Below are 23419 nucleotides of genomic sequence, written 5' to 3'. Positions count from 1 at the left end.
ACATGGCTTCTCGCAAACTGCAGACAGGACTTCTTATGGTTTTCTTTTAACAATGGCTTTCTTCTTGCCACTCTTCCATAAAGGCCTGATTTGTAGAGTGCGCGACTTAGGCCCCTTTCACACATGCGGACCCATATTCAGCCATCCGCTTGCTCAGCAGGGATCGCTCCGTTGATCCCCTGCTGAGCCGGCGGATGACAAGTCCTTCTCTGCACACTGTGCAGGGACAGATCTGTCAGATCTCTGCTCTCCTCTATGGGAGGATCGGATGATTATGGACCTCCTGTCCATTTTCATCCGATCCACCAGACGGCGGATCGGATGTCAGCGGACATGTCATCGCTGACATCCGTCTCATCCATAGAGATGTATGGTGCGACCGATCAGATCCGCTGAAAAAACTGACAGGCGGATCTGAAAGGGCCCTAATAGTTGTCCTGTGGACAGATTCTCCCACCTGAGCTGTGGATGTCTGAAGCTCCTCCAGAGTTACAACGGGCCTCTTGGCTGCTTCTCTGAATAATGTTCTCCTTGCCAGGCCTGTCAGTTTAGGTGGACGACCATGTTTCGATAGGTTTGCAATAGGGCTGGGAGATTTTCTGAGAAAAAAACTAGATTCACGATTCAAATCAAGGTGTGTGTTTTTTTTTTTTTTTTTTTTTTTTTTTCACTGCGCTGATCCTGAGGAGCTGCGGGCAGGAGTTTTTAGGTGAGGCCGCGGCTTTGGCCTAGTCCGCGGCGTCCCTCGCGGACTAGGCCGAAGCTGCGGCCTCGCCTAAAAACTCCTGCCTGCAGCTCCTCAGGACTGGTGCGGTGAAAAAAAAAAAAATCTAAAAAATTCGATTTACTTAAATTTTGAATCGATTTGACCTCTCAATTCAATTCAAGATTTAAATCAAATTTTTTCCCAGCCCTAGTTTGCAGTTGTGCCATATCCTTTCCTTTTTCGGGTGTTGGATTGAACAGTGCTCCATGAGATGTTCAAAGCTTGGAATATTTTTTTAATGACCTAGCCCTGCTTTAAACTTCTCCACAACTTTATCCCTGACCTGTGTGGTGTGTTCCTTGGCCTTTGCGATGCTGTTTTTTCACTAAGATTCTCTAACAAACCTCTGAGGACCTCATAGATCAGCCGTATTTATACTGAGAATAAATTATACACAGGTGGACTCTATTTCCTAATTAGGTGACTTCTGAAGGCAATTTGATTCACTAGATTTTAGTTAGGGGTATCAGAGGAAAGGGGGCTGAATACAAATGCATGCCACACTATTCAGATTCTTTTTGTAAAAAAAATTGGAAACTATTTATAATTTTCCTTCCACCTCACAATTCTGTGCCACTTTGTGTTGGTCTATCGCATAAAATTCCAATAAAATACATTTTACGCTTTTGGTTGTAACATGACAAAATGTGGTAAATTTCAAGGGGTATGAATACTTTTTCAAGGCACTGTATCTCTACATCCTATTTCATTTAGAAGAAAATTGATCTCTAGGTGCAACATACAGCTTTCATGGATAAGCTGTTCTGTTGCTCCACAAGAATATGGCCCCTTTCACATTGGAGCGGTTTTCTAGCGGTATTGCGCTAAAAATACCGCCTGAAAACCGCCCCTAAACAGCCTCCGCTGTTTGTTCAGTGTGAAAGCCCGAGGGCTTTCACACTGAAGCGGTGCGCAGGCAGGGCGGTGAAAAAAGTCCTGCAAACCGCTTTTTTTGGAGCGGTGTATTCACCGCTCCTTCACCGCTCCTGTCCATTGAAATCAATGGGACAGCGCGGCTATACCGCGGCAATACCGCGGCTATAGCCGCGCTGTACGAGGGATTTTAACCCTTTTTCGGCCGCCAGCGGGGGTTAAAACCGACCCGCTAGCGGCCGATTACCGCTGCAAGAACGACGGTACAGCAGCGCTAAAAATAGCGCTGTTGTACCGCCGACGCCCCCACCGCCCCAGTGTGAAAGGGGCCTATGTGTGCCGTATCAGTCATTTTTTCTTAGTCGGCACTACAGACAATGAAGCTAATAACAGAATAAAATGTGTAAAATTCTACAGTTTTCTGGACCCCCAGGTATACAGTATGTGTATACAGATAGTGTAATGCTTGGAATGTACACAGATATTTGTCCCTGTGGTTACTGGCAATCATTTCTCGGATAACCTTGCTTTAGGCACTGCTTGTCGGGCATCCGCACATTTTTTGCACATATTTTCGTGAGCTCTTCCTGCTGAACCTGTTATGCGGCATATTTCTTTAGAGGCACCTCTACCTTCTTTTGTCATTGGTCTTAGTTTGTGTCATTGGCAATACAGTGCCTTAAAGTATTCATACCCCTTGACTTTTTCCACATTTTGTCATGTTACAACCAAAAACTTAAATGTATTTTATTGGGATTTTATGTGATAGACCAGCACAAAATGGAACGTAATTATGAAGTGGCAGGAAAATGATAAATGGTTTTTAATTTTTTTTTTTTTTTTACAAATATGTGAAAAGTGTGGGGTGCATTTGTATTCAGCCCCTTTACTCTGATACCCCTAATTAAATTCTAGTGGAACCAATTGCCTTCAGAAGTCACCTAATTAGTAAATGGAGTCCACCTGTGTGTAATTTAATCTCACTATAAATACAGCTGTTCTGTAAACCCCTCAGAGGTTTGTTAGAGAACCTTAGTGAACAAACGGCATCATGAAGGGCAAGGAACACACCAGACAGGTCAGGAATGGAGTTATATATATCTCAAGCTTTGAACATCTCACAGAGCACTGTTCAATCCATCATCCAAAAATAGAAAGAGTATGGCACAACTGCAAACCTACCAAGACATGGCTGTCCACCTAAACTGACATGCCAGGCAAGGAGAGCATTAATCAGAGAAGCAGCCAAGAGGCCCATGGTATCTTTGGAGGAGCTGCAGAGATCCACAGCTCAGGGAGAATCTGTCCACAGGACAACAATTAGTCGCGCACTCCACAGATCTGGTCTTTATGGAAGAGTAGCAGGAAGAAAGCCATTGTTGAAAGAAAGCCATAAGAAGTCCCGTTTTGCAAAAAGCCATGTGGGGGGACACAGCAAACATGTGGAAGAAGGTGCTCTGGTCAGATGAGACCAAAATTTAACTTTTTGTCCTAAAAGCAAAACTTTATGTGTGGAGGAAAACTAACACTGCACAACTGCACATCACCCTGAACACATCATCCCCACTGTGAAACGTGGTGGTAGCATCATGTTGTGGGGATGCTTTTTTTTTTTGGTCAGAGTTAGGGCTGCAACTAACGATTATTTTCATAATCGATTAGTTGGCCGATTATTGTTTCGATTAATCGGTTAATAACATCAAAAAAAGTGTGGTGTATAATTTAGTTAATATGTAAAGTTTTTTCTTAAAAAAAAGGCAATTTATTCCTAAATACAGGTAAAAGCCAGTAAATTAGAATATTTTGAAAAACTTGATTTATTTCAGTAATTGCATTCAAAAGGTGTAACTTGTACATTATATTTATTCATTGCACACAGACTGATGCATTCAAATGTTTATTTCATTTAATTTTGATGATTCGAAGTGGCAACAAATGAAAATCCAAAATTCCGTGTGTCACAAAATTAGAATATTGTGTAAGGGTTAAATTTTGAAGACACCTGGTGCCACAAACTAATCAGCTGATTAACTCAAAACACCTGCAAAGGGCTTTAAATGGTCTCTCAGTCCAGTTCTGAAGCCTACACAAACATGGGGAAGACTTCAGATTTGACAGCTGTCCAAAAGGCGACCATCGACACATTGCAAAAGGAGGGAAAGACACAAAAGGTTATTGCTGAAGAGGCTGGCTGTTCTCAGAGCTCTGTGTCCAAACACATTAATAGAGAGGCAAAGGGAAGGAAAAACTGTGGTCAGAAAAAGTGTACAAGCGATAGGGATCACCGCGCCCTAGTCAAGATTGTGAAAAAAAACCCATTCAAAAATGTGGGGGAGATTCACAAGGAGTGGACAGCTGCTGGAGTCAGTGCTTCAAGATCCACCACCAAGAAACGCTTGAAAGACATGGGTTTCAACTGCCGCATACCTCGTGTCAAGCCACTGTTGACCAAGAAACAGCACGAAAACCGTCTCACCTGGGCTAAGGAAAAAAAGAGCTGGACTGCTGCTGAGTGGTCCAAAGTCATGTTTTCTGACGAAAGCAAATTTTGCATTTCCTTTGGAAATCGAGGTCCCAGAGTCTGGAGGAAGACAGGAGAGGCACAGGATCCACGTTGCCTGAAGTCTAGTGTAAAGTTTCCACCATCAGTGATGGTTTGGGGTGCCATGTCATCTGCTGGTGTCGGTCCACTCTGTTTCCTGAGATCCAGGGTCAACGCAGCCGTCTACCAGCAAGTTTTAGAGCACTTCATGCTTCCTGCTGCTGACCTGCTCTATGGAGATGGAGATTTCAGGTTCCAACAGGACTTGGCGCCTGCACACAGCGCAAAATCTACCCGTGCCTGGTTTACGGACCATGGTATTTCTGTTCTAAATTGGCCAGCCAACTCCCCTGACCTTAGCCCCATAGAAAATCTGTGGGGTATTGTGAAAAGGAAGATGCAGAATGCCAGACCCAACAACGCAGAAGAGTTGAAGGCCACTATCAGAGCAACCTGGGCTCTCATAACACCTGAGCAGTGCCAGAAACTCATCGACTCCATGCCACGCCGCATTAATGCAGTAATTGAGGCAAAAGGAGCTCCAACCAAGTATTGAGTATTGTACATGCTCATATTTTTCATTTTCATACTTTTCAGTTGGCCAACATTTCTAAAAAATCCCTTTTTTGTATTAGCCTTAAGTAATATTCTAATTTTGTGACACACGGAATTTTGGATTTTCATTTGTTGCCACTTCAAATCATCAAAATTAAATGAAATAAACATTTGAATGCATCAGTCTGTGTGCAATGAATAAATATAATGTACAAGTTACACCTTTTGAATGCAATTACTGAAATAAATCAAGTTTTTCAAAATATTCTAATTTACTGGCTTTTACCTGTATCTCTATGCAGTGGTATATATAAATAACCAACTATATGGTTAGGGAGCAAAATCTCTAATCCACTCTGAGAATAACAGACAGAAGAGATATACTGTATATACTATTAAAGAGTAAATCTGGTAAATATCAGACTCAGAGATCAAATTTTTGTATTAAAAAAAACAATGTCTTCCTTCAAAAAAAGAAAATGTAATTTTAAGAACATTGGTTTTCGATTTTCTAATTGTTAGTGGGGTCAAATTGACGTTCATTTTCAACCACAGTGACGGGAAAATTTGGAAATAGTAGAAAACTTCTTGGTCAAAGGAATTTTCAGACAGTGTATGTGGTTTTCGTACAGAGATTACATTCATTTTAAACAAATGTTAAAAGCAAGTGAAAATTTCAAACAACATTCTCGTCTGAAAATTGATCCTTGTGGCCAGCATAAGGCTCGGTACACACCTATGCAGTTTGCTTGTGATCTGTTTCTGCAGTGCTTTTAGATTTTTACACACGTGATTTTTGCTGCAATTTGCGTTTTTGCATTATTTTGGCCAATTTGTTGTCCGATCTGCTAAAAGCAGACGGATAGCCCTACGTCCAGGTCCGTCGCTGGTGGATCGGATCGGGTGAGATCTGATGAAAACGGACATGCTGTCCGTTTTCATCCGTTCCCTCCATAGGCGGCAGCGGTGCCTGACAAGCCCCTCCCCGCTCAGTGAGCAGAGAGGGACCTGTCATCCGCCGGCTCAGCGGAGATCAACGGAGAGATCTCCCGCTTAGCCGGCGGACTCCGTGGACGCGGAGTTCGCCCCGTGTGAAAGGGGCCTTATACAATATAATTGTAATCAGACCTGGAGGCGCAGTTTCAATTGCAGAAGACCTTACAACCAGCTATAGAGTGTTCAAATCTCAGATAGTTCAGCAAGGACTGGCCGATATTCGATCCATGTATGGACAGGCTGATTCTACCCAAGTTAATCCATCGACCGACTTGGGTACAGCCAGCATGTCGGATTTTTAGTATGCGATTTATTGCCAGTGGCTATAGCTGCTAGCAATATTCACTGTGTTCTCTTGACAGCGGCAGAAGTATTAGTATTATCTGACCTACCTATCTGGGCTCACCCTTTGGGGGCAATAATTGGAATTGGGGATGCATGGATACCGGATTTTTATTGGCGAGTACCAGTACCAATACTTTCGGTGCGATTTGCGTCCATACAAAATGAATAGGGGAAAACGCACTGCAAAGAATTGCATGTAGTTTCAACAAGAATTTGGTGCGATTCCTGTCCGATTCGCATGCAATTTTCCCCCACCGCTCCTGTGTGTTTGATCCCAGTAAAGAAAGCGAAGCACTATGTAGTGCAAAAATATTCAGTTTAATAAAATGTTATAACAACTCGCAAAGTAAATATCTAGTCAAATCCATATCTGCAGTGTCCCTGCCCTGCCGATGATGGCAAACCACAGCCGCAGGAGGCGCTCACAGGGCTGGAGGACAAGTTCCGGGACTCCTGTGGGTATAAGGCAGAAGTGATTTCAGCTTGGGGCGGGGAACCGCCGGATTCATTTTGTATAGATGCAAATCGCACTGCAAAGTATCAGTTTCGGTATCTAGAGTACTCGTGAAAATACTCCGTATCGGCGCATCTTTAATTGCAATCAAGCGATTTCTGTATTGAACAATAAGGCCTCATGTACACTGCTGCTGGTAAACGGACGTTCAGAGGCAGTTGGATGCATTTTTCAACTGCCCCTGAACTCATCCAATGTACACAGGTTCGTTTAATGTCGTTTTTAGGCAGTTGTGTTTTATAGGCTTTTCTTTTGAAGGCAAAAAAATGAGTCCAGACGGCCAAATGCGGTAACTCGCGTTTTGCCACGTTTCGTTTATAGGCGTTTTTCATTTTTGGTTATTTTGAGAAAAAAAAATTCTAAACGTGGCATGTAAACGCGGCAAAAATGGACGTTTTATATCTCTGTCAAGTTAAATCAGGAGAGGTTGTAAGAACGTCCCGTGTACATTAAGCCTAAGGGCAGCCAGGTGGCCATAAAACCCAGGTGATTGAGCCACAGTTTAACCACCCCCTAACCGCCCACCTGAATACTGCCATGCAGCCACTCAGAACTGTACACATGCTGCACCTGCAATGCTGTGCTTTGCGGCCATGGGATATTATCAATACAAATGTTGCAGTGTCAACATTCCTTTTTGAAGTAATTAACCCTAAAGCTGGGTTCGCATCTCTCCACTTAAGGCATTTTTCCTTGTGTTTTATGTTTTGAACATACGTTCTTAGTGTGTGTTTTTTTTTTTTTTGTTTTTTTATTTTATATGCTTCCATTGACCTCGGTGGGTCCAGAACATTCAAGTGAATGCATAAAATATCAATCATGCCTCATTTTTTTACAACACAGCATACAGATGTTTAATGGTCTAATTGGGAAGAATGTATTTTCATGACACATGAATTCTTCACAAAGATACGGTCAGAGCTCTTCTCCTCCTGTGTTTGACATCTATTTACCACCTTCCCAGAATGCAGCGGTGTGCGTCCTTCAGTCTATTCTGATGTTGGTGGGAGTTTTATATCTGCTCATTAAGCTGCCCTGTCAGTGTTGTTACCATACGCTCCCTTGCGATGTTATAGAGATGTATGGATTATCAGCTACTGATTCCTCTGCATTGTTTATCTCAGCAATATTGTGAATAAATTGAAGGTCAGGCTCTTTCAATGTGTAATTCCAGTCCAGTTCCCACAGATGCCAATTTGGACATCAGCCAAAGCAGAAACATGCTTTATGTGTACACGCATTGAAATACAAAGACACAGGGTCAGTTGTGATGGAAAGATCGTTGATTAGTAATGCAGACTATCTTAATGGAAAAATCTACCAATTCAATTCACGTCTTCAGAGATAGTTACTGATTTTGTTGTTGCCATTGTCTTCCAGGGCACTGTACAAAGAGAGTAAATGCTGGGACATTCAATAACCATTATAAGAAACATAGATTATTGTTATATTTTACAGGATTTATACAGTTCCAACAGCATTTTACAATATAAAGGGAGACAATATAATTCAATACAAGAGGATTAAGAGGGCCCTGCTCTTGGGAGCTTACAATCTAATCGGGAGGGGCTGGTGGAACAAGAGGTAATAACTGTGGGGGATGAACTGGTGGGAGAAATAGGTAATCAAAACATAAGCAATGTGCAGAACAAAGTTTAACATTTAAAAAGAGAGGGTAGATTTGAGAAGTCTCGTGTGAAATAGTTTATTGTTAATTGTTTAAATAGTTCAGATTTGCAAGTGACCCCTTTCACACTGGGGCGGTTTTCAGGCACTTTAGCAATGGAAATAGCCTCTGCTAAGCATCTGAAAACCACCTCCCATTCATTCCAGTGTGACTTTTAACACTCGGACGGTGCGCTTGCGGGACGTTCCAAAAAGCCCTGCAAACAGCATCTTTGGGGCGGGTTGGGAGCGCTCTATTTAGTGCTCCCAAAATGCCCTGCCCATTGGAACGAATGGGCAGCTCTTTCAAAGTGCCTGAAAAGCGCTTTCAAAGCGCTACAAAAGGGGAGTGTCTTTTAACACTTTTTTGAGGGGGTTAAAAGCACCCTACTAGCGGACGAAAAGCGGCCAAACAGCGCTAAAGTGCCGCTAAAACGAGCAGCGCTTTAGTGTTAACTGCCGGTACTTTCAGTGTGAAAGCAGTGTGAATAGTTGCACTAGTGCTGGAATTGTATGCATTTTCTCTGCACATTGTTGTGTTAAAGGAGACTCCAGGAAGAAGGTGTGTGTGGCATGCAAATGTGACCAGTGGGTAAAGGGACCACCACATCAGTCTGCTGCTGCTCTTTCACAGTTCGTAGAGAAATATATAAATAAATATCGCGCTGTCAGAAATAGCAAGTGTAGGTAAGCAGCTAACACATACAAGTGATCTAATCCTGTAGTCGCAACCAAATAAAGAAAAGTGTAGCGCTAACAAATATGATTGATACTCATGCACAGTGTATATAATACTTAGACATGATAATCCTTAGAAACCAGTACATAATATATTCATGGTGTAAAGAAAAGTGCAAGTGATACACTTATCATACAATCTTAAAAAAAGATAAGAAAGTCCTTAAAAAGTATATGTAGCACCAAAAAATGTGAAGGAAACTTGTTTGTGTGTTGATAGAAGATCCACCACCTCATAAGTTGGGGGCTTACCAGAAAGATTGGACATAGATGGGTGTACACCCACTGGGTCAATCTAGCTTGTAACTGTGGGGATCCACGATGGTATCTGTACTGCAAAAGTGGTAATCCAGGTGACCCAGATGCTTGTAAGTATTATATAGTATAGGGGATAGATCCACTCAGGCATCCAAAGTGTATATAGGAAAAATATAAAGATCCATAGCGTAATACTGTATAGACGATTAAAATTTGTTTTATTGAAGGTAAAAACACTCACATTTAAGATGAAAAAACAGCACTTGTAAATGTAGATCTTTGGCAATGTTGGTGGTGTCAGCAGTAGTCCCTGGGACTACTGCTGACACCACCAACATTGCCAAAGATCTACATTTACAAGCGCTGTTTTTTCATCTTAAATGTGTAACAGTGCTATACAGAAATTGCGGTCCTGGGGACATGGTGACACACGTCCGGTTTCACGAGGACTTCACTATGTCACTCAGCCCTGTGTGTTTCGTCACCTCTGATGTCATTGTCACCATGCCTCTGATGACAGAAAACACATAGGGCAGAGTGACATCATGATTTTATCACACAAACCGAAAGTGCATCACTGTGTCCCGTGGACCACGATTTCTGTACAATGCTGTTACAAAAGTTTTTATGCAAGTGTTTTTAATTCATTTTAATAAAGATTAAATGGTGGAACTTTTAACTATTGAGTATTTGGCCCTTTTTTTCCCCGTTTCTATTACTTTGTGGTATATTTGCTATACCAGATGGGACCCATAAGAAGTTTTGGGAATATGAGCTGGTGAGCCCTTCTATGACAACAAGCCTTTATGTTTATGGGTGCACGTTTTGTACGCATAATACATATATTTTTCATCGTGGGCACTTTTTGATTAGCGCTACACGTTGGGTTTATTTATATGATTTTGTATGAGTTATTACATATTGTTTTAGCAGCTTTTCACGAATGGTGTATTAGGAGTAGTAGCCACTAGTACAGTTACCAATTTTTGGTTTGGTTGCTGGTGAGGTTTTAGTCAAGAGCGTTGGCTGTGCTCAAAGGGCTCCTCCTCTGTGTTCAATGTACTTTCCATAAGCATATTGGACAGCTGAGCCAGTGGCAGCTTTATTTAATTATGTTACATTAGTGCTAATTGCACCGTATGATTGCACTGGCTTTGCTGCCCCTCTCACAGCCTCTGTAAGACCCTGTGATCGCCCTTACCTCCAATCAAGACAGTTTGTCACTGTGAATAATTGATAAGACTGGAACTGGATAATTATATAGACACCTAGGGAGAGAATTGAGACTACCCGCCATACTCCAATGAATCCTAGTTTTCCCTGTAGAGACAATAGATCAGCTATTGTACAAAAGGGACAATGTGTGTTGTACTATAAAACTAGTAATGTATAGATCAGATGTAATGCTGTATTGATCTAATTCTGTATATAGCAGGTGTTGCCTGGCTGTTAAACAGAGTGTATTGGCTTTTTTTTTTTTTCTTCATTTATTTCATGCATTTATATAGCACCAACACGTTGCAAAAAATGTAAAAGTAGAAAGAAACATTCACCTAATACTCTACACCACAGGAGCTTCCACTCTTAATGTCCCATTACAGTGACACAAATAATTATATATTATTTTTATTCTACGTTTCTACAGGGCTGACATATTCCACGGTGCTGTACAGAGAACACAGAGTAATTTATATCTCTGCACCGGAGGAGCTTATATTCTGATGTCTTCACTGGAGTCACCCTTTTTTACTATCCTATATTATTATTTTTTTTTTTTTTTGACATGGTGGTAAAGTTATTATATAACCTTAAAGTATATCTAAAGCCAAAAGCTTTATTTTTGGATAGAGTAGGGAAGGATTGGGATCTCTGACAGATTTTTCTGGTTCAATCATTTTTTTGTCATTTTAAAACCGAGTAACAAGAAAAAGCACCTAATCCACCATGCAGCGGCTAGAACTGGCGGTGCTGACCTGGGCATATGAAGTTCCAGACAACAGTGCATTTTGTTCTGGACACATAAGGATTGGATAAGGACACAGAATCTCATCAAGAAAGGAAGAGCAAAGAAAAAGCAGACCAGAAAGGAGAGAGGTCGAGACAGGAGGGCGGGGGGAAAGGGGGGGGGGCAGGGGCTTGGGGTCATTGAGAGCGCCAGTCAAAGCCAACCCTCACTAGACAGGAAGAGAGTAGGGGGAACGCATACGCCAACCATGGTTCTCAAATCTCTAGGAACTTGGTGTAGGAGTCATTAAGAATACTGGACATTTGTCCATTGAGCATCATAGCAGTCATATGGTCTCTCACTCCCTGAAAGGGGACTGGGGTTTTCTTCCAGGCCTGGGCAATCATCCTCTTGGCTGATATAAAACATTTTTTTTTTTTTTGGCGAGCAAATAAGTCCGAGATAGGGTAATGCAGTAAGGCAAATTTAGCATCCTTTTGGATATTCAGGTAGAACAGCATATGCAGTAGGCCGAAACACAATCGAGACCAGAAGCCTACCAGTCGTGTAGGTGTGTAGAGCATTTCCCACGATGACCACATCCCTGAAAACAGCAGTCACTGGAAGTTGCATTGGCATGGGCGATATGGGCAGGAACCCAATACCACCATAGGAGCACTTTATACACCACCTTCAGGGTGGCAGTGTTAAACGCACATTTAGCGCCTGAAGACCAGGCTTTACTCCAGCCCGCTGGGTCTACCTCAGATGCCAAGTCTTGTTCCCACTCGGTCACAGAAGAAAAAGAAGCAAAAGATGATCGTCTATTCAGGGATGCATAGAGAGTGGAAATAAGGCCCGGGGATCCTGGAGAGTGCTGACAGATGTGTTCAAATGTCGTTTTCTGGAAGGGATAGGTTGAGGTATGTTGGAGAGAGGGTATCCAGTTCTGGAGGTGGAGATAGCAAAAGAGCTCTGATTGCAGGATGTCATAGGTTTCTCGGAGGGTGGCCCATGTCGGAAAAGACAGAGTGGTCAGAAAGTGTTGTGTGCGGCAGTGAGAGGTCCACCGAGAGAATGCCTGAGGCTGATCTAGGCCAGGGGGAAACAAGAATTATTAGTGATGGGTAACAAAAGTAGGAAGGGAGACATTGGCAAGCTTGAGTATTTCACCGAATCCTATAATTTCATACTGCGTTGTATAAGTGGGCTCAAAGTCGCAGTTTATGTGGAAGCCATAAAATGAGAGAACTCTGTCAGATTTTTGTTTTCTCAGTTCCCACTGGGGGGATTTATTTGCTTAATGTGATATAGTGACCAGTGTGATCAGGACTGCAAGTGTTGTCACCAAAAACGAAATTGAGGAGAAATCCCCCACGTATCTGCAAATGCTCTGTGTTTTCACACAAGCCAATCTAACACCGTGCGGTGCAAATTTTACAGGAATTGTGACTTTTCTTCTTGCATTTCTCATGGGTAGGCAAGCCCATTAAAATGAAAGGGCTGCCCTACACACGACACGTGTGTGCACAGATGTGGGAACCAAGGCTCATAGATTCCTCAATCCAATCTAAACAGTGTAGTTGGAGGAATCGCCATTGCCGACTATTGTATTGAGAACATTGCCTTACCAATGGCTGCCTGAGTACCAGAACGGTGACTTCATCTGATTGGGTGCAGTTTCTGTTCACCTGATTTTTCACATGGCTTAGTCCTTTTTTATTTACTTTTTTGAGCAGGGTGGTGCCAACAGGGCCACCCATGACTCAAATTTTTGGTTGATTCAGCAAGAATCAGCTGAAGTGCGAGCTGTATATAGCTAGCTATAACCTATCCATACAGACTGTACAACCTCCCTTTTTAGATTTACCAAAATAGTGTAATATAAGAACAAACCTAAACAATCCATACAATTTGCGCCAGTCAGACTGGCCCTTGCTTTACACACTTGAAATGAGATCAATTCAAGACAGATTTTTTTTTTATAGTGTATGGTCGGTTTAAGGGATTTGCCATATTTTGAAGGTTTTTTTTTTTTATCACTTGAGTGATTTGAGTCTGCGGGACAAAAGATAGAAGTAAAGCAGCCCATACATTCATCATCTCAGTAGGTTGAATGGAAAAGAAAAAAAAAAAAAAAGATCTGATTTCCCCGTCCACACATTTGTGTTCTAACTGTGGAGATCAGAATACAGTGATCAGTGCTGTCAGCTTTAGCCGGCGGCACTGATCGATTGGGAAAATCCTGGCAGGTTGGTTGCACAGAAGTTGTGCCCAGGGTGCCCATACATGGATCAAAATTTGTCCGGTGCCTGCTGAACCAGCTGAATTTCAATCCATGAATGGCTGGCTTTATTCTACGAATGGGATACAGATCGCAAAGCAAGTCTGAAAGGGGTTTTACCCGTTCCCTCCCTACCCTATCCAAAACTGTGGCTTTAGATGTACCTAAAATTGCAAAGATTGGCTTTGGGACTCCAGAAATATTATTATTTCACTGGCCCTTAGAGATATCGTTATTGCAACATTAGTCTGATATAATGAAGCCTTTTTCTTATCTCATTGGTGGTCTCTTTGGTTCATTGGAGGAACTGTAATTCCCAGCATGACCTACCAGCTGGAGGCCGACTGCATTTGTACTGGATGTTGCTCATGCTCTTCCCCCCTCCCTTGCGCCATTAGGCTGGCAGCTGTTCTGGGCACTGTGCATTGTCTTCAGATGAGAAGATGTGTTACCTGCTGGTCATTTCCAGAACATTGAATTATTCATTGTATGTTCGGCTCTCCAGCTGAAGTATTTAGGCTCCTGAACTCAGCAGGGAAAGGGAGGAGGGGGGTTGGGGAATTGGGGCGCTTCTCCTAATCTCTCTCCTGTCCCCCCTTCCCCCTCCCCTCAAGGTCAGCTGACGCAACAAAATTATTCAATCTGCTGCTTAGATTGTCATTTTTAGGATTCCCTCATTCCTTTGTGCAATTGGCAGGTTATTCACATTACCTAAATTCCACTTTCTCTGCATTGTTTGCTGTTCAGAGAGGGACTCCAGGCATCATTCCACATTCATGTGACACCTCTGATGGAAGGTTTTTGTATTTAAATATATATTTTTTTTTGTATTTTTTTTTTTTTAATTTTTATTTTAAATTTGAGTGGCTGTATTATTTTATTGTTATTTATGTTCGGCAAAACTAAAAGGAAAATGCAGGCAGCTGAGCCCAGGTATAACTTATTTTTAATTATAGTAATTTAATTCCATCCTCTGCACAGCATCTGAAAGTGCAAATCAGACCGGCAGGGTTTTTGCACTTGCCACAGAAAACGAGCGAAAGGCTACAAATGTATTGAACCTATAGTTTAGTCTAGGCCATTTCCTCTTTTGGTGACCTAAAGTAAGAAAGTCAGGTTTCAAGCACTGAGAAAGGGGAGTATGCTTTAGCAAGCTTACAGCAGGTCTTCTCTTCCACTGTTTTTCATCTGCTTATCAAGTTAAAATCAGAGTGCAGGGTATGGTTTTGGTGAAGCCAAGTAAAGATGATGTATATTTTGCGTAATCTTCTTGATTATGCTTAGGTCCAAAAACGACAGTACCTCCTCCCATTCCCTGTATGCTGTTTACAGGTAGGCCATATGGAGTTTTAACCAGAGAGACAGGGGTTGATTTACTAAAGGCAAAAAAGACTGTGCACATTGCAAAATGCAGTTGCTCCAGAGCTTAGTAAATGAACAGAAGCTCTGCTGACTTCCATCATCATCATCATCCAATCATGTGTAAGCAAAAATGATATATTTTTTTTTTATTTTCCTTGCACATGATTGGGTATTTTTTGCAAAGTGAACCTTTGCCTCATTTACTAACCTCTGGAGCAACTATTCTTGCAGAGTGCAACTGCACTTTGCAAAGTGCACAATCCATTTTCCTTTAGTAAATCAACCTCAGTCTTATACTGCTCCAGGAAACCCATGCTCATGGGTGCCCTTCGTGTTGAATGTTTGTAAAACAAATATTTAAATAAAAAGTATTTTTAAAACCTGATTTATAAATGCTAAAAAAAATAAATAAAATGGATTAATTTAGCGTTATAGTTTCTCGTGTCATAACAATAGGAGTGCAGCGCTGTTGAGGTAATATTCTGGTACCTGTCTGATAAGGATGGACGGATGACTGAATTTTTTATATTCTCCTTTATTTCAGTTCTTGTGCCTGAAGAACATTCGAACATTCCTGAAAGTCTGCCATGATAAATTTGGATTACGGAATGCTGACCTCTTTGACCCGTTTGACCTTTTTGATGTTCGGGATTTCGGGAAGGTAAAGAGCTGCCCTTTTTTGATGTGCTGTTCACTCCAAATGCCAGTTCTGTCATGTTGCTGGGAAGCGAATGATTTGCCAGCTTTTATCTTTTTGGGGCGCTAGCATAGTGAGATCTGCCCACCAAAACTCCCAGTTCCACCCATCAACAGCCACGATCACAAAGGCATATAATCATGGCATGATATTTGTAAACCTGTTACTATACATTTTACAAAGACCCCATATCGGGGGCATGAGTTGAGGGGAACAGTGATGATGTGCCCATGCCATAGCGGGGAGGTGATTGGGCAGGTGATCAGGCTTTCCACACTGTTAATACAGTTTCTCCCTTTGGATTAAACTCCGCTTTTTCTTTTGGATATATGTTGATTGCTACGGTTACTTCTCAGGTCTGTTTTTCCTGCGAGGGTGTTTCACTTTGAAATTGGAAAAAGGGGAGAAGCACTCGGATTGCCACATCCGTAAATACGAGAGAAAAAGAGGGGATACTAAATAGTAACCAAAAAATCGGACTTTGTAGGCATGGAAACAATGGGGAAAGTAACACAACTAATATTGAATCAGAATATTTATTGAAAAAAGTACATCAATTCATAGATAATGTTCAAAAGACAAAAAAAGATAAAAACATGAATCAAATGATACAATTTGTACACTGAGCCCTTATACGTTATGCGTCTATGCGTTTCGCCATGAGGCTTCTTCAGGACACACACGAGGTTCAAAATTGTAACAGAAAAAGAACAAAAACGAATCTCACTATCTTCAAAGGAGCGAGCCTCATGTACAGATTTATAGCAACTGGAAAAGTTTCCAAAAGTGTGGGATACTTATGAGAAATGTTTCATTATTATGTGAATAGCTCTGGCAGGTGCTGGTGTGCGTCAAATATCCAAGAACAGGAATAGCCAAATAAATGGATGACCATAGATGAGTCCAAAATCCAATAGGTGAGAGACCTTGGCAATGTTCAAAGATAGCAACCGCAAATTGTACTAGCGCAGATGTATACTACCTATTTTCACTTAGCAATAGACTGATGTGCCCCTGGGAGACAGCCAGGTGCTTCACTTTGGTAGCTGCAGGTAGTGCCCCTTTAATGTATATAGGTCTCTTTTTTTTTATTTCATTTATTTTGTCTTCCATTTTGGTTCATGAATGTTTATCTGTCATGTTATGCTTTTTTTATATTGCTATATTTTTATTTATTTTTTTTTGTGTTTTTTCATGTGCATTTTTTTTCTATTTCGTTATGTCCTGGGTGTGCATTGCTGCAACTTCCTGGTCCTCATGGCTACCCTACCCATCTCCTTCTTGTTTACGTCTGCCCTTTTCTTGGGTCTCCAGTCTGCCTCCACCTTGATTGGTGGAGGTGTGTGCTTATTTATGGGCATGCGCCCTGGAGTCCCAAAGGATTTTGTGGTCTTTAACACACTTCTAATCTGGCAGTGATATTTTTTTTCCCGGAGTATGGGGATTGTGGGTGGGTTGCCACGATGATGGCGACACCTGCATACCTTTTTAAGAAGTTGATGCAACAATTTTGCAAAAGTTGCCCACTGTCCTGGATTTTCTGGAACATTCCCACAACTAGGTCCTCTCTCCTGATGATACTTTATCCCCAAATTAAAGCATCACCCCTAGATGTTACTTACTGAGCATATGCAGTAACTCAAAAAGGGTATTTATTTGGGGTAGGATCACCTAGAAAAGTGGCCATGATCTAGGCACAGCCACCCAAAGGGTAGGACTGTTAAGTGATAGTATCACAGGTCCTGGTATGAATATGTTGGCAACTATGCAATGTTGCTGTTTGTATAATGGTGGTTTATGACCTATCTTAGTGCTTGAACATCTTCTCTATGTAATTTGGTTGATTTGATGGCTTATCATAGATCTGATTTTCTGTTTTCAGATGTTAATTGACATTTGGGGGAGCAGTCCTGCAACTTGGGGGTTTGTGATTGGTGGAGCTGGGTATTTAGCGTTGTGTCTGTTTTATCTACTTGTCACTGTTGCCTGAGAAAGGGGTCCTCAGTGGTCCTGAAATGTTGTACTATGTGGTGGCAAATACTGTAAAAGATGTTTGAACTGCTACAGTGGTGTACTGGTGCTGCTTTGAATTTTTGCACTGTTTATGGCAGCACCATCCATTGATGCATCTTAGTACCCATATTTAGGCTCCACTCCTTTAGGTTTTCACTTGTGCGGTTTGTCATGCAGCCTTGGACACATAAAGTCGCATGACAAGTCACAGCCCATTGATTTCAGTGGCATCTGATCCCATCTATGCGACTTAAAGTTCCTGCACTACTTTGATGTGACTTTTAATACAACTTTTAGAGACTGTAAAGTTGGATCAAAGCTGCAATCAGTCGCATCAAAGTCGCACTCTCGTGCATCTTTGGGGTCGCAATAGTGGAAACGTAGCCTAAAAGGGATTGTAAAGTCTTGTTTTTTTTTCCTATAAAAATAGCAAACATGTTATACTTACCTGCTCTGTTGCCGTGGATTTGCACAGAGCAGCCCAGATCCTCAACTTTTCGGGTCCCTCTTCGGTGATCCTGGCCCCTCCCTCCTGTTCAGTGCCCCCACAGCAAGCAGCTTGCTATGGGGGCATCTGAGCCGAGTCGCAGCTCCCTGTGTCCATTCAGACACGGAGCCCCAACACGGCCCCGCCCTTTCTCTCCCCTGATTGGCTAGCTGACTTTGAGAGCAGCGGGAGCCAATGGCTCTGCTGCTATGTCTTAGCCAATCAGGAGGGAGAGTCTAGGATGGCTGAGACATTCGTGGACATTGCTGGACAGAGAGGGATCTCAGGTAAGTATTAGGGGGGCTGCTGCGCACAGAAGGCTTTTTATTTAATGCATAGAATGAATTAAGGTAAAAAAACCTTCTGCCTTTACAAACTCTTTAAGATCTATGGCTGTAAGAAGTGCAGTGGTTTCTTTCAACATTTTAGACAGGTTGTGCATTGGAGAAAACCAAAAACGCAGCTTCCTCTGCTCAGAAACAATAGTCTAAAACAGTCTCACAGTAAGCCTTAATGCAAATCCTGTGTCATTTACTCCTACATTTTCAGCGTACTGTCACAATGGTTAGATAGAATAGGCTTAGAATGGGGGTGGGAGTAGGTTTAGCCTTATTTAGAATTTGACTGAACTTCCACTTCAAGGTACAACAGACGCCATTACAGAAAAGTTGCAACCTTTGCTGGTATCTCTCTTTACCTGTAACTTCCAGTCACATCCAGTCACATTTACAAATATTTAAATTTTTTGTTTATGGGAACTTCTAAATACAGCAGGTCTGAACCAGGAAAAAAACACCTGCTTTAAAAAGGTAATGGGTCTTTGCTGTGATCCCGCATGATCCACTGTCAGTCAGCAATGATGAAGTGACAGGCATAGAGGCATAGGCAAAAAACTGCAGTTGCTCCAGAGCTTAGTAAATGAGGTAAGGCTTCACTTTGCAAAGAATATCAAATCACATGCAAGGGAAAAAAAAAAAAAAAAAACTGCATTTTTGCTTGCACATGATTGGATGATGGATGTCAGCAGAGCTTCGGCTCATTTACTAAACTCTGGAGGAACTGCACATTCACAGTGCAAATGCACTTTGCAAAGTGCAGAGTTTATTTGCCTTTAGTAAATCATCCCATAGGTTCTAAGAGTGTCAGATAGTGAGAATGCATGGTAGATTGTTCCCCAAACAAGTAAAAATGGTAATGATTAGAGCATCAAAGTTACCAATGTGGTACTGTAAACCTGCCTTGTTGAATGTCTTTTTTCAGGCCTTTGTACATTCTGCCCCCCCCAAAAAAGCCTAAAAGCAGGGCTGGGGAACTGGCCCGCCAGCTGTTGCAGCATTACAAGTCTCATCATGCTTGTAACTGTCAGTTTTGCAGTGCTGCATGGGACATGTAGTTCCATAACAGCTGGGGGGCATTAGCTGCCCACCACCCCTTTTTTAAAGTATGAGTAAACACAATCATTAAAATCTCATATAATGTTAAACATATTAGTGTAATTTTCAGCCTTTTAAATCTTCAGTTTTCTTTAAAGATCACCTCACCTGGTGTTCTTTAAAGAAAAATTAAGATTTAAAAGGCTGAACATGACATTAATATGTTTAACATTATATGCGATTCTAATGATTGTGTTTACTCATACTTTAAAAAAGGGGTAGTGGGCAACTAATGCCCCCCAGCCCATCCTGCTATAAAGTTCCTTTTTCAGGTGCTTCCTTTTTATGGGATGACAATGTTCAGTCCCTGTTTTTGAATTGCGTTTCTGTATTGCCAGCCTGTAACTTGTTCTTGGACTATGAAGTGGGTAAACCAGCGTTCAGTGCGCCGTTATGTTCTTCTGTCAAATCAGGAAGTCCTCCCTGAGAATTGACATTCAACTGAGACTGAGAGAACATGTACATAGGAAATAGCTGAAACATGCTAAAAGAGGTCAGCAGCAATGAGAAAACAAGAAAAACACATGACACTTGCTTGTTACTTGGTGCTTCAGCTAAACCACGGTCATCTAGGTAGGCTTTATATCTACTTCACGTTTCCCTGGACAGTTTCTTTAATGTTGCTTTTAAACACCATTCATTTTTTTTATCTGGGTGTCCTAGGGAAGAAGAATCTCAGACATCTATTTACAACCCCAGTTAAAAAAATTCACAGATAATATTGTTGGTCTCCTATAAACATTCTATGCATTAAGATAAAAAACCTTCTGCCTTTGCAACCACTTTAAGATCTATGGCTGTAAGGAGAGCAGTGGTTTCTTTCAACATTTAGACAGGTTGTGCATTCTCATGCAAGTTTACTAGAATGCAAAACCCTCTAGAGGCTCATCAATTGCAAATCGGGAGGAGTTCAACGTCATGTAAAATTTGCCTGTCATATTCCTAATGATCTCAGAAACATCTTAAACTGTTCCCATCGACACAAACCCAAAGCCTGTCAACACTAAAAGCCCTAAACCTTTTGCTATGTCAGTGGTGATGGTTGATAGGATTTTTACTGATAATTTGTGAAGTTCTAGAGGACTCTGGGGCAACCTACAACTCTCCATTTCCCAGAACCATCTAGAGAGAGTCCCAGGTTGCCAAAGTTTGCTCTAAAAAATCTGGTTTCTATGGCGGTCCATTGAGCCAGAGCTTTACAATTTAATGTTATTTGTCCGGTGTTGGCAGAGACAGAAAAGATTCGTTTCACTTAGGGCTGTGCCGATACCAAGCATTTGCCCGAGTACTTGTACTCGGGCAAATGCTCTGATGCTTAATCCTATACCTAAACAATCAGGGGTGATTGGTGCTTCGCTAGGGAGGAGTTACAATCACCAATCTTCCTGTATACATTCCAATAAAGCAGCTGACAACCGCTTCTCCTCCTCCTCCTCCTCCCTCCTGCGGCTTTCAGCTGCTTTATTGAAATCTATACAGGGAGATTGGTGATTGTAACTCCTCCCCAGTGTGCCGCACCGATCACCCCTAAATGTCCTCCGAGCTCCTCGGTCCCCCCTTCGTGTTCCTCTGCCTCTGCCTCTGGAGGAAGGAGTAAGTAAATATGTAATTTACCAGCACCTTCCTTTTCCGACTGCAGAGAGTCAGTGATCACTGACTCTGTTCATTCATAAATGTCACTAAGCATCATAAACTGTGTTTTATGATGCTTCAGTTTATCAATAGAGAGGAGCCACTGTCTCTCCTTTCCATTCATCTTCAGTGCAGCTGAGGCTCTGTCCTCAGTCCCTTTCCCTGTCTCAAAAAGGAGATGTCGGGTCTGTTAAGCCCTGTGATATCTCACCAAAGCCACCCCCCAACAGGACCAATTACAATTCTTCTTTTTTTTTTTTTTTTTTATGGATAAATATTGAAAAGGTTAAATTATAAAATAAACACACTGACACTGTCCAATTCTATACCCCCCCCCCCCAAAAGAAAGCATTGTAAGAAAAAAAAAAAAAGTAAAAATTGTAAAATAAAAGTAAAAACTACTGACACAGTCCACGCATCGTCAGTGCTGCATATTAGTACCACTGCCACATGACAATAAAATAAAGCATCGGTATCGGCGAGTACCTAGAAAAAAAATATCTGTACTTGTACTTAATGTTAAAGTGATATCGGAACAACCCTAGTTTCACTTATAGTAAGTTAGTAAAAGTCCTCATTGCTGGACTGTTTTTAGGCCTCATGCACACAAGACGCTGTTAAACTCTTGTTCAGATTACACTTTTTTCAACTGCCCCTGAACCTATTCAATGTTATCCTATGTGTCCATGTACACAGTCTTGTTTTTTGGCGTTTTTAGGCAGTTGCATTTAGCCTTGTTTTTCCAGAAGCAAAAAAATGGGTTCAGACGCAAAAGTTTTCCACGTTTCAGACGCCAAATGCTGCTAAACGCCGGTGCCGTGTTTGCGTTTAAGTGTTTTTAAAGGAACATTTTACGATCCGACTTTGGGGCCCCATATCTCGGGGCCACTTGGTGCTAGGAACAAATTTGGTGTGCAAACACAGTGGAACTAGCACTACAACATATCCAAATTTGGGGTTCCTAGCACCAAGTGCCCCTGAGATATGGGGGCCCCAAAGTCAAGTCACAAAATGTCATTCTCTGCTGCAGAAAAGTGCTTGACATTTTGTGGGGGCCACTTGGTGCTAGGAACCTCATATTTGGTGTGCTAACACAGTTGAACTAACACTATAACATATCCAAATTTGGGGTTCCTAGCACTAAGTGGCCCAAAGTCAGGTCGGGAAAATGTCATTCTCTGCTCAGCAGATGCTTCTAGACGCAAACACGGTAAAACGCGGCTAAATGCGGCATGCAAACGCAGCAAAACGGGCATTTCTAAACACCAGTATCAGCTTTTAAAAACGTGCTCAGCAGAGTTTGCACCGGCGTCTCGTGTGCATGAGGCCTTACTTGTGAGCTTTGAATGCACCATAGAGCTGAGGCTTTTATGCTCCCTGTACTGGAACGTAATTTATGATACGTGGCTGATGGGTTGGTCTGCTACCCATAGTGGCCACCTTTTTTGTTTCTCTTAAAAGTGGTGGGTTGTCATGGACATCAGCCCTGTATTCTATTTACCCATTTTATATCTTGGAAATGTTTGCTTGATATCTTTTGTGGTGAAAAATGTTTGTTCTGTGTTTTTGTTTTTTGTTTGTTTTTTTTATAGTGCATGACTGTTATTTTGTTGTCAGTTTATTAGCCATTAAAATTTGTTTAAGGCTGATTGCGTTCGGAGAAAGAGCCGATCGGCTTTCCTATAAAGGACGGCAATAAAAAGAATGGAATTTATAGACATGGCCTCTCATTGTTAAATGTTTTTATTTGCAGGTTTTTATTGGATAATGTATTTCATGGTTCATTGTGTGAATTTATTGCTCTGTTTGTATCTTTTGTTTGTGGTGTATTTTGTTTTTAGATTGTGAAAACCACCTTTGCTGTTTTATATATTCTTTCCTGATCGCTAAATTTCTGCTGTAATGATCAGGTATTCATATTTATAGTGACGGTAATAATTGGTGTCAGCTCACTGGTGAATTTTCCGATTGTCGCGCGGATTATTCCAGTTGTATACCAAGCCCAGAGGTGCAGCCGGAGTGCCCCCTCCAAGCCTCCTCATCCGGAATTCATCATGCGGGGAGCTGGTGAAGCTCTGACCCTTCCTCACCTGTTACATCATCAAGCAAATCTGCGTTTTCTCACCCGGCGTCCCGTCTGCTCTTACGCCAGACTTTTGTGGTCGGCTGAGCAGGGAGACCAAGGCAGATGTGTGATCTTTACAGCTTCTGACCGGTGAAAAGTCATCTCTACCTGCAACTGCTGCTCTTTGCCGCCCCACCAGATGTATTTTTAACTCGCCGTACTAAGAACCTGTGCTGGCAAATCACACAT

General features: G+C 41.8%; 1 protein-coding gene across 8 annotated transcripts in view; it reads left to right on the top strand.

The window, feature by feature from the left end:
- VAV2 (vav guanine nucleotide exchange factor 2) overlaps positions 1-23419 on the top strand; it is a 375354-nt gene that overhangs the window by 59192 nt on the left and 292743 nt on the right. For all 8 annotated transcript variants that reach the window (XM_073599569.1, XM_073599567.1, XM_073599566.1 and 5 more), the window contains exon 2: positions 15388-15504. In XM_073599569.1, the coding sequence (XP_073455670.1) occupies positions 15388-15504 (117 nt within the window). The remainder of the gene's footprint in view (positions 1-15387; positions 15505-23419) is intronic.

Source organism: Aquarana catesbeiana, linkage group LG09 (genome assembly GCF_042186555.1).
Source record: "Aquarana catesbeiana isolate 2022-GZ linkage group LG09, ASM4218655v1, whole genome shotgun sequence".
NCBI lineage: Eukaryota > Metazoa > Chordata > Amphibia > Anura > Ranidae > Aquarana > Aquarana catesbeiana.
Note: the sequence above shows the minus strand (reverse complement) of the source record. Positions and strands in the feature narration are given on the sequence as shown.